The 12189-nt window shown below is 39.9% G+C and overlaps 3 protein-coding genes across 3 annotated transcripts; 1 reads left to right on the top strand and 2 right to left on the bottom strand.

Annotated features, from left to right (window-relative positions):
• Positions 1–2633: 2633 nt before the first annotated feature.
• LOC148693823 (DNA-damage-repair/toleration protein 111-like) lies at positions 2634–6124 on the top strand. Its single transcript, XM_088678587.1, has 2 exons — positions 2634–3842; positions 5608–6124. Exons 1-2 carry the CDS (start codon positions 2997–2999, stop codon positions 5902–5904), a joined length of 1143 nt encoding a protein of 380 aa, XP_088534713.1. The 5' UTR covers positions 2634–2996; the 3' UTR covers positions 5905–6124.
• A 109-nt stretch (positions 6125–6233) lies between these two features.
• Positions 6234–7295, bottom strand: LOC137727509 (uncharacterized). Its single transcript, XM_068466359.2, has 2 exons — positions 6805–7295; positions 6234–6681 (listed from the first exon to the last, which is right to left on the bottom strand). Exons 1-2 carry the CDS (start codon positions 7027–7029, stop codon positions 6397–6399), a joined length of 510 nt encoding a protein of 169 aa, XP_068322460.2. The 5' UTR covers positions 7030–7295; the 3' UTR covers positions 6234–6396.
• An 825-nt stretch (positions 7296–8120) lies between these two features.
• On the bottom strand, positions 8121–11219 carry LOC137729821 (kxDL motif-containing protein LO9-177). The gene is made up of 3 exons (XM_068468865.2): positions 11057–11219; positions 9267–9419; positions 8121–8518 (listed from the first exon to the last, which is right to left on the bottom strand). Exons 1-3 carry the CDS (start codon positions 11170–11172, stop codon positions 8419–8421), a joined length of 369 nt encoding a protein of 122 aa, XP_068324966.1. The 5' UTR covers positions 11173–11219; the 3' UTR covers positions 8121–8418.
• Between the last annotated feature and the right edge of the window lie 970 nt (positions 11220–12189).

Here is a 12189-nt window from a genome sequence, read left to right as displayed (position 1 = left end):
CATTCAATCCCATACTTACTAAGTCAAAATACTGCCTCCAACTTTGTCTCTATAAAACGGTAACATTTACTCCCTTCTAAAGGTAATCATTAATTATTGTTCAACACCTATATTACTAGTAAGCTTGCCCACATGACACCTTAAACAGACTTTGTTAACTTAAGCATTAGAGACTCTTTGCCCATTGGTGCCTTTCGGTACTTACTCTACCTTCCTTGTAGGTCGCTTCGTCCATCTAGCCTTAATCAAAACTTCCTCGCGAATGTCAATTCACCATTCTTTAGGTTGACTCAAATTTAACTCAATTTTGTACATCAACAATAATAATTACTATTACTAAATAAATAAACAAATAATTAATAGTGACAGGGAATCAAAGTTATGTTTTTGTCAACATTAGAAGAAGAAAAAATATTATTAAACTAATAGAAAATTGAGATGTTACTTAAAAGTCTCAACATTTTATGGTTGAGTTCTCCAGCATTGAATGTATCACTTGTACTATTTCAACTTTTTGTTTCTTTACAAGATGTTATTTATAGTTTAACTCTTAGCATGAAATTGTACATCTCTATGACGAAAGTGTTGTGCGTTGCTACAAGGCGAAGTCATTTTTTCTTATACACTCTCCAACGTTAAATTTCTTCTCGAAAAGATTTTGCTTTGCTGAATGACGTATGGGTGAGAAAGCAAAGGGTGTGAAATAAAGGCAAGGCGCCAAAGGTGTACAAGACAAGAGATTTTTCAGTGTGATTGTCACACGAAGTGGTACATCACGTGTCTTTATATAAATGATAAGATATGTGTGTTAAAAAGTTAATAACTTAAAAATTAAAATTTTCCACTATTTATATAAAAACATGCGATGTATCATCCGTGTTCCCGTCATAACTAAAAATTTGTCGTGCAAAACATCTAAGAAGCATCACTTCCAATGAGAACTTGAATATAAAACCTCGAGAAGGGAACTTCATAATGAAAATTTAATATAAATGCGAGGCTTATGGCCTAGACAAATTGATAATCTTGCCCCAAAATAGAACAAACAATTTCGAATCCAACAAAATTTGTCTGATCAAATTGATTTAAAGGCCAAGCCAGTCCCAGCCCAAGCCTTGGGCAGTGTGGGATCCACTTAACAATTAAAATCCTAACTGCTAGAACAAAACAAAATGAATTTGAACGAAAAATTATATTTTTACACTAAAAAATCAATCATGGTACTATTCACTTTACCTTTTATTTTGTCATTATCGTAAAACTCAAAATTTTCAAGTTATTTTCATTAGTTTTATTCAAAAAAAAAATCAATGGTCTATATCATTGTTTTGGAAAGGGATCCTCTTTCCGGATCCCTTCCACCAAGTCCACTAAGGCCTCGTTTGGCACACCGTATAAAGCACCGGACAGTACTAATTATATGGAGTACGGTATTTGGTGTTCGTTCGTATTAAACAGCCATCAGATTAAATAATCCGACCCACCTATTTTATCTGGTGAATACCCGCTTCCTTATACTCTCCAAAACCATGGGACAATTCAGTCGGGGCTCTCTCCCTCCCTCTGTTCTTCCTTTTCGTTTCCCCCCTCTCTCTTCTTCTTCCCAGCCGCTTTCTCTGCTTACAAAAACCAACCACACTCCCTCCATTTTCCCAATCAAAACTCCCCAAAATTCCAAGTAGCTTCCAAGAAACCAAAGAATCCCACAAATCCCAAAACCCAATTCCTCCGCCAGCCACCATAAACCACCACTACCAGCAAGTTCCATCCAACCACCCATAATAAGACTCTTCTCTACCTACATCTTCTTCTGGCTACCGCAGGATCTCCCTCCTTCTTCTTCGCCACTGCATCTTTCTCTGCCGTTGCATCTCTTTCTACTTCCTCCACCGCAAACTCTTCGGTTCTCTCCCTACATCTTCTTTTGGCTACTGAAGGAGTTCCCTCCCTCTTCTCCGCCCGCTGCATCTCTCTTTGTTTCCTCCACTGCAGACTCTTCGACGCTCCATCTTGGATCTCAACAAACAAAGAAACAAAGATTTGTCAATTTTTTTTCTTCCCCTTTCTTATCCATTCAGTACCAAACACAGTATAAAAAATACGGTTATTAGTTCGATACTGCACCAAACGCCCGATTAATTTAGTCAGTACTATCCGGTGACTATTTATCATATTCGACATAAAATAGTCAGTACAGTCCGAGCTGCCAAACGAGGCCTAAGGCCACAAATTTAAGGCCACAAATTTGAGAATTTGAAATTTGATCAAACGACTACAAATAGAGGTCCACTTTAAAAATTATATAATTTTAGCCGTTAAATCAAATTTTAAAAGTCCAGATTTATACCCTTTATGAACTTGGTGGAAGGGATAGAAAGAGGATCCTTTCCCATCGTTTTGAGGAGTACATTTTGCCCTTTAGCCTCCGACCCTTTCCAACAAATTAGATATGATCTAAATTCAGATATTGGACCATCTGTAATGGACCTTGGCAAGTAAATTTTAGCCCCGGATCTTTTTGATATTGGACCGTCTCTATTGGGCTATAAACGTACCAAAAGAAAAACAATTGCATTCACGAAACCATAATAAGAAAATGAAAAAAATATATATATAAGGAGAGAAATGATAATTCGAGAGAACTACAGGGACTGCATACTGCAATTTTGCCAAGAGTTTTGTAACCAATGCCTTCCCACGGTTGCTGGAGCCGGAGAAGCAGGGCAGAGTTATCTAGCTGAACAGGCAGCAGCCACCATTGTTGGTACGCTTCGTTTCCTTCCTTATCTTCAGAGTACAAACCAATCTATAAATCTCGCTACAAATCCGAACCCCAAAACGCTAATTTCACCGATTTCCCCCCAAAACCCTTTTCTTATTTTCCACCGAATCCCCATCAGAACCCGCCTAAATTCACATCAATCCGTAAGCTTCAATTCCCTCTAGGGTTTTCAGGGCTCTGTAACTGCAGAGATAGAAAGTGGGTAGTCGTCAAAATGCTAGGTGGTTTGTACGGAGACCTTCCTCCGCCCTCTTCGGCGGAGGAAGAGAAGCCCAGCAACAGCACGGTGTGGTCGAGCAGCACCAAAATGGCGCCGCAGACGCTCCGGAAGCCGTCGTCGATTTTTGCCCCGCCGCAGACGATTCTGAAGCCACAGAGCAAGCCTAAATCGTCGAATGCGGTGCAGCCGAAAATTACAGCGTCACCGGCGGTTGCACTGTCGCCGGCGGTGATATACGATGAAGTGGAGCGACCTGAGCTGGTTGGGGTGACGTCGACGGTGCTGGAGGAGTATGATCCGGCGAGGCCGAATGACTATGAGGAGTACAGGAGGGAGAGGAAGAAGAAGGCAATGGAGGCCGAGATGAGGCGGGAACTCGATAGGAGGCGGCAGGAGGAGGAGGAAAAGGAGAGGAAAGAGAGGGAGGAGAGAGAAAGAGAGAGGGAGAGGGATTTAGGAGAATCAAGGAACATTTCAGGTGAGGAAGCCTGGAGGAGGCGTGCGGCGATGAGCGGGGCAGCAACGCCGGTAGTTCCAAGGTCCCCGTCCCCGCCCGGTAATGCAGATGGTTTTATCATTGGGAAGTCTGATAGTGGTGGGTTGGGGCTTGGGGCTGGCGGCCAAATGACCGCAGCACAAAGAATGATGGCGAAGATGGGGTGGAAGCAGGGTCAAGGGCTTGGTAAGCAGGAGCAGGGGATTACTACTCCCTTGATGGCCAAGAAAACGGATAGGCGAGCCGGGGTGATTGTGAATGCTAGTGAAACAAAGCCGGAGAAGAAGGCGAAGAGTGTCAGCCTTAACGGGCCACCCACGAGGGTTTTGCTGCTTAGAAACATGGTATGTGTATCCTTGACTTTCTCATGCTTATTGATGCTTTATGCATGCAAATGCAATACGGTTTGGTGTATGGATACTGGTATGAAATTTTTTTTGGTTCCTCTGGAAGATGATACTACAAGTGTGATTTACAATCATTTGAAATTCGAGGGTGACCTCAATCCCTTGAAACCTAACAAATGGATAAAACTGGCTATGTTTTAGCAGTAGATACATCCCGAAAGCTGATTAAATAGTTTCTCAATCTAGTAATTAGCTATCCATATTTTCCAAGACATAGTTTAGTGCTTATTTTAGTATGCCACAAAAATGGATATGGAAGAAAACGAGGTTCAAAGGGACTTTTCTGAAAATACTTTCTGGCTAATGAAGCAGGATTCTGTTCAAAGGGTCTTTATGGAACTGTTATTGTATCAAATAGCTTCTTCCCTTTCGTATACAATGTATTGTTAACTTCGTGTACTACTGATGTTAAGTTTATAACTCCAGAAGGTTGCATTCTCTTTTCCTGTATATCATGCCACTATATTTTATGTATCATTGTTCAAGGGGTTGATGTTTTAACCATCTCTACAATCATAGCAAGGTACTTAAAAGTAATGCCGTAACCCGGTTCATGAGTCCTTTTAGGTCTACTCATATGACCTGGCATGGTTGAAGATTGTCTTAGAGTTTCTAACTGATTGTGGTGCTCAACCTTCTGGTCGCGATTACAATTTTCATGTATATATCATTAATGAATTCACCATGTATGGTATAGCTTTTCCTCAACTGCTTGAACTCTTCTGTCTTTAATGCCATTCCTTTCCTCAGCTGGACCTTAAGTTTAACCTCCACTGCTGAAATCAGTCTAGTCTTTACATCGTTAGATTGTTGAGCAGAACAATACTATAGTTCCATGACTTTAACTTCTGCTTCATTTTAAAGCACATTTGTTTTCTATGATTAAAATTGTCGATCCACTGACCTATCTTGATAGGGCTGATCATTGGATTGAAGCAAATGAATTATTTTACGTTTGTTAGGAACCATCAAGAAAAGGGTGCTTCTGTTTGCACCCACTTTGTTACTGACTACGGCCACTTTTGAATGAAATTGTTAGCTATAATTTTACCCACAAAAAAAAATAAATGTAACTTTTCACGCCTTGAATAAAACTCCCTGACCTTCCCAACATAACATAAGCACTCAACTATCCTTTCCCTTATAATCTAGCATCCAGTCGCGCCCCCCCCCCCCCAAAAGAAAAAAAAATCTGATGTACGAACCATGTTAATGTGTGTGTTTTAAGCAATGGACGTTGGATCTAGCCATGAAATCTCTATCAGCACTGAACATGTTTTATGTCATTATGTGAAATTGCAACGACATTATATGGAGAAACAGCTTGCTGGGAAATGAATGAACTTGGGCTCAAGTTCTCTTTAAGTGTCTAAGGTGAAGTTGAGTTTGGGTGCAAGTACAAAAACTGATTAAAATTTATGAACCGTATATAGTCAAATTGTTGAGCAACCGATTAAGTTGCGTTCAATATTAAACCCCAATCTCGTTCTTTCTATAATGCTGCAGGGTTCTTTGGGAAGCTAATGAATTAGGGCTTTACATAGGTTTTATTATGTGAAAATCATTACACAGTGAGTCAGTGACTATTTAACATGTAGAAAAAGTCTGTTTTTGAACTTATTTCACAACCGATTTATTATTTGACTTCTTGTTCTTATGGATAGTTAATTCTAATTTAAGCTGATGTACTTTGTTGTTGAAGGTGGGCCCTGGAGAGGTGGATGATGAATTGGAAGATGAAGTAGCATCAGAGTGTGCAAAATATGGGACAGTCACGCGGGTGCTTATATTTGAGATAACAGAGCCAAATTTCCCGGTGGATGAGGCGGTGAGAATCTTTATCCAGTTTGAGAGGTCTGAGGAAACGACTAAAGCATTGGTTGACCTTGATGGTCGGTACTTTGGAGGCAGAGTGGTGCGTGCCTCGTTCTATGATGAGGAGAGGTTCGGCAACAACGAGTTAGCTCCAATGCCAGGAGAAATCCCAGGTTTTACTTGAATTACAGAGTTTCAAATGCAAGCTAATTTCCCCGCATATGTAGAGTTACTGAGAAAGATAAGGTAAACTTTGTTTTCGACATTGCCCATTAACGATGTGAGGTTCTAGCAGTGGTAATGCTTTACTTTTGTGATTGGATTCTGTTCAATCACATGAAAGGTTGTTATTGCTTCAGGAATGCTTGACCAATTTCTTGTGCTGCAAGGTTTTTTTTTTCCCAGGCTGTTTCGACTCCATTTTTTTCCTTCACTTTTTTAGGGTTTAAGCTTAAACTTTAGTTTTGTTTTCTTCACATAACAACCAAATCAAAGGAAGGAACAAGTAAAGGATAGTGTAAATTCATATGATAGAAGAAAATTAGATTGCAGAAAATGGGTTTTCATCACAGCACAGCATATACACTGCATTACTGCCAACTATTTCACATCCGAACCCAAAGTATGGGATGAACAAACCTATAATCTATATGAATTAAGGAAGATAAAGTATGTTCTAAGGGCGGTGATGCGGAGGCGAAGCAACAGGAGTGGTATTGTTAGAGGCCCTGGCTTCCTGCAGTTGCGGGTGCCCGCCTTCATACATGTACAATGGCGAGTAGATGCTCATACTGCTGGTGTTGGTGTTGGTGGTGGTGTTGAAGGCGGGGAATCGACTTGGAGATGCTGTGGTTGAACAATCACCACCTCCAACCACCACGCTACTGCTTGGGGTTGGTGTCGCTGTTGCCGCTGGAGTGGTCGCTTTGGGGGTTCCACAAGCCGGGCAGCAATTAGGAGCCTTCCGTCCGCAAATTAAGAGAGGAAAGGAAACAAAACAAAATAAACAAAATGTGTTTGGATGGTGAGAAAATGTAGGAAAGCAAAGGAAAGGAAAAACTGAAAAAAGAGGGAGGTGCATTACGTTGGGTGGGCGGTAGGTAGTGCCGTCGGGTTCAACGAGCCAGCCAGCCTCTGTGGCGAGATGCCGGAGCACCTCGTTGATGTCGCCGCGGGGAGAGAGGCGGTAGCCGCCCTGCTTGCGCAAGCCGTGGAAGATTTTGGTGGTGATGGCCCTCCTCTGCCTCTCCCTCATCTTGGTCTTCTCTTTCTCGCTCTCGCTCCTCCCATTCCCACTCGTTCCCGCCATTTCCTCTCGACTCTCTCCGCTTCTTCTTCTGCTCTCTGTTATCTCTTGAAGCTCAGTCAACAACGAAAGCTAAAGGTGCGGGCTTTGATTTGAATCAGAGTTGTGTAGAATGCAGTTGGTAAGCATCGGACGGTCCGGGTAGGAGAAAAGTACACAGGTTGGATTGGACGGTGGTGATGGTTCCTGGGATCTGCATGCGCTCCCTGTGTTTCTCTTTCTGCATGACATGACAGCTTGAGAGAGAGAGAGAGGTGACAATTGCATGCTTCAATTTCACGCACAGAGAGGGGATTCGGGGGTTGGGGTGTTAGGCTCACGCGCTCCTGAGAGAGTTTCTGAGAGACGGGATGCATGTTTCAATTTGACTTGCCTTATCACGGAGAATGATTCTCTCCTTTCTTATTCTCATCTCTTTTCCTTTATTCTTCTCACATATTATTTTTTGTCTTATTGTCTTTATAAAAAAATTAATATAAGATATTAATGTGGTTAAATTGTAACTGTTTAAATAAGAGGGAAGGGAAGTGGAGAGAGATTAGGAGGGGAGAGAATCCTCCTCCCCGTATCACACACCGGATAAGATTATTTTAATACGAGACAAGGGTTTGGTACTATAATGTAATAAATAAGTATCGTATAAACTAATCCGACCCCACCAATTTAATACCTCTCACCCTTGCTAATTGATACTCTCCAAAACTTCAGTATAATTCGCAAGTGGTTATCACAATGATAGAGAGATGTGTTGCCCTTGCACTATAGTGTGGATTTGAATCTCATCGGTTCCCTAATCTAACAATTCTATTGTTCGACAAAAAATAAAAAAAAATCTTGGTATAATTTATGTTGGATCACGCTCGCTTTCTCCAACCTCTACTCCTGCGCATCACAAACTCCTCGTCCGATGTATTCCTTCTCTCCCTTCCCTCCCCACCTCCGATCAATATCAAGCACATACAAACAGAAAACCAGAGGTGGCGGATTGAATCAAGGCCAAACTTTCACAGCTTCCAGATACAACTGAGAAATATGAAGACATAAAGAGGTTGGTAGTCTGTGTGTGCAGAATGAGATGAAAGAAGATAACGCCATCCAAAAAAAACGTTTAGTTTGAGCTGCGGTTTAGCAGAATCTTACATAACGGTAACTGAATTTCAGATTAGTACATGGAAAAGCTTACAAGGACGGAATTAGACGATTGTGCTACGTGCACCAAACTCTACCAACCTACCAAAAACTTCTAAGGAAAGCCTCTGCAAGCTATAAATCCAAGGAAAAAGAGATTATAGAGATCTTGAACACATTTGCTGACAGGCTTAATTCTCGGAACACTTCCATAGCAGACCGATAACATGTTCTTTCAAGAGGGCATGAACCTGTTGTCTAGTTTTACAGAGGCATTTCCAGGTCCGGTCTTTGGTCGAGTACTTGTTTCGAGTCATCTGGAAATGCATCAGGATAGGTAGCCAAAATTCTTGACTTCATGCTCCTGTTATCATATTACCGCAATGTATCAACATCTCATTTCAAAGAAGTAATCAAATATAACACAAACTCAACCACGTTTGATATCGAAAAATTTGCATAAAATGTGCAACTTCCTAAGCATCAGGAAGCTTACACATCAACTGGAAAATTGTATCGACTGGAAATTCCAACAAGCCAACTTGAAATTTGGACCCTGATAGCTAAATTTTCTAGACACGGAAGAAGAAGCTTTCTCAAATTATGAAGTGGTTTAGCTAAAACCACATTGACTACTATGGTATCTAATGCGGTTTGTAGTCAGACAATTATCGTATGCACCTCAATGCCAAATACGACAGGTAACTGGCCATATGTTTAGATGTTCAAAGCTTATCCCTTTATCCATGATGTATGAATCAGGGAACAAAAGTACAAATTATTTAGCTTATCCTTGATAGTAAACACCACTCTAAATGAATATTCAGTCAACCCGAAAGGCTCGTCCTGGTTTGTTATTTTCCCCATCGTCCGTGTGTGTGCGTGAGACTTTGCTCCTTTTTACGAAAGAAATGATATTACAATGTTCAAGTGAGAACCGCAGAAACCACTTGTCACAATCACATCCCCTTGAACATGTACTATGTATCTTCAGATAAAAATACCGTCCAACCGCCCCAAACAGCAACAGTGTATTCGGATAGCAATGAAATAAGATTCATTAAGCACTTTAAATAACGACAAACTGAACCAAAAGAAAGCAATGATCATACCTTAACTTCTGAAATATGTATTCAAGATCAGTCTTCATAGACTTTAAAAGGCGTGTGTTTCTAGAGAAATCCCCAGAAACCTCGGCAAAGCAGTTCTCTGAAAACTCATTAAAATGTGACAGAACTGCATTGCCATCTTGCAATCTCCCCAATCTACATGTGGATAGCACAAAACAAATTCCAGCAAATGAGCAACCAAAGGCAACGACAAAAATAAGAGCTGAATCACAGATCATGGTATACAAAAGGTATAACCACTCAATATCCATTCAGTACAAGCATAAAGCATTGGTATTGCTGTTTCTGTTGGATAGTGGCCAAATTAGGCTAGGAAACAAAACAATATTGATGAGGGAACATCATGATGAGGATTATGTTTCCTTGTTTTGTGGCTTTTTTGTTCCTTATTTTGTGGCTTAATTTGCTCCTTGTTTTGTGGCTTTTTCAAAGCCATAATTATTTGGCTTTCGGGTGGAAGAAAGGAGGAGAAGAAAAGGGGTTGTTTTTTATTTAAATGCCTTGCCAAAGGAGAAGGAACGGATGAAGAGAAAAGCATCCAAAGAGATGGTGAGAGCATTTGGCTCTACCATGGGTACGGGTGAGAGAAATCAAGAGAGCTAGAGTGAAAGATCTCTTGTGAAAGAACTCTTGGGGTAGAGTGAGGCTCTTGGGAAAATTCTGTGAGTGGGTGTACAAGGGATATGGGATTGGGTTATGTCGATTTAACTCATGTGTAACTTGTACTGTTTTTCTCATAGTGAAGAGCAATATCTCTCCGAGGACGTAGGCAGGTTTTTGCCGAACCTCGTAAATTTCTCTGTGTCTTTATTTCTTGTATTTTAAACTATTCAACTGTGGGTTTGTATGTTGGTGAAGATAATCAGACAAGGCACAACAGTTTCCGCATTGGAGGGAAATACAGGAAACATTACATTTCTGCATAATATACACGCAAACGGATTTTATTCGAAATAGAACATCCAATTCCAAGTTTTCTACTATATTGTCCCCCACTAGTTATTTTGCATCACGTTGCTTGTTAAGTTAAAGGTACATGTTAGCTGATTCATATCCTTTAGTTCAACTGCATTCATTCAATCCAGATATATAAGATCTTCATGACGAGTAGACTAGATGCACTGTTAAATGTCTAGGTATTCATATTATATCGTCTATGTCACCAAACTATAGCAACAGATCGAATGACGATAAGCACACATAGCATCAAGACTATACTCACGAAAAACTTTAAAAAAACCACAGCAAAATCGTCAAAGCCAAATTCCAACCTTTACATAGATAAACACCTAGCAGCAAGACCGTGCACATTGAAAGCGTTAAAGGACACAGCGAAACAGAAAAGGTCATTGCCGCTATCCAAATACCTACCTTACCTCTACATCCAAGCAATACAGACCCTCATTGTTTGATTCCCACTTCTCGTTTCCTCCCACTCAAGTTTCTCAATTCAATTCAATATATGACCAAGTGGGGTTTTAATTTTAACATTAAACACCAAATTAATAAAAAAAAACCCATGATTTTATTTCCTTGGTGGTAAAACAAATTCTTAGAAACAGCTCCTCCAAACCACACAATATGAATAAAGTTTATTCCTTTCTCTCTCTTTAACTCTTCAGACAGCATTTCACAGAAACCCAATTAAACATATGAAAATATACAAGCCTGTAAAATTTAATATATATAAACAATGGTGAACTACAATTAACATAAAAACTGCTCAGAGAGAGAGAGAGAGAAAGAGAGAGAGAGAGAGAGAGAGTTATTACATGAGGTGCTGCAATTGCTTGAGGGACTCCAAGTCCTGAGCATCGATTAGTGTTTTGAATTCATTTGATACCTCCACCGATGCTTCCCTGATCGTTTCTTTCTCCGTCTGCTCCATCTCCTCCTCTTCCTGCTACCTGCCACTCTCTCTACTCATCACAGAGGGACAAGGTTGGAAGAGAAATCATAACTGCTGGCCCATTTGGGTCGGGCCATAACCCAAATTAAAGAAGTCAAATAATCCAACAACCAAGGAATTCCGGGAGTTCAATTACATGGGCTGGTCCAAGTGCAATCTGCACAGGCCCAATATTAAATTTAACGGCCCAATATTGAATGACATTGGTCCAAAGTGACAACCTACATGTATGGGTTGAAACTTTGAAGGCTCAATCTTTTTGGTTTATTGACCAAAAAATGCTTTTTCCTTGAGTGCTTTTGCCCTACAACTTCTAAGAAAATTTGTGTTACCTATCGATCTATAAAGTTAGAATTGAGATTTCGATGCAAATTCTGGCCACAAGTCATTTTTTAGGTATTTTTACTAGTGTATGTAAGCTTCACTAGGATTGGTAACAGACTCCACAGTATTGGCATGATTAATATTTTTTTATGATTTAGGTCACTTTAAGAGTTAAGACATCTTCTTGGAATAGGTGGATAACCGTGGCTTGCCACCAGTTGTCCCCTTTTATTAAAGAAAAAGAGTTAAGACATCTCTATGACTACATGGATGATATGTACAATCTAAACTTTCTTTTTTGTTTAATGAAAGGGTAATGGTAGGGAGACCAAACTTTTAAACCAAATTGTGTAAACCAAATGATATGGTTATTGATTATTGGATTATTAATCAAGTGTCGATTAACATGCCGTTACTGATGACACATCATTTGGTTTATAAATTTAGTTTGAAAATTTAGTATCCCTAACATTACTCTTAACGAAAACACCAAACTATGGTGGTCCTTTTTCCACATCAAGACAACACATTATATTTCTGTTTTGTTTAAGGCATTAATTATTAATTCTTATTTTTAATATTTTGTATTCATGCTAAAACGCTGCTTTTGAACCCAATTCTTTCATTTCATTAATATTAAGGAAATAAGAAGAATTGAAAAATATTTTATGG

Source organism: Pyrus communis, chromosome 10, assembly GCF_041283825.1.
Source record: "Pyrus communis isolate YQ-2024b chromosome 10, ASM4128382v1, whole genome shotgun sequence".
In the NCBI taxonomy this organism is placed as follows: domain Eukaryota; kingdom Viridiplantae; phylum Streptophyta; class Magnoliopsida; order Rosales; family Rosaceae; genus Pyrus; species Pyrus communis.
Note: the sequence above shows the minus strand (reverse complement) of the source record. Positions and strands in the feature narration are given on the sequence as shown.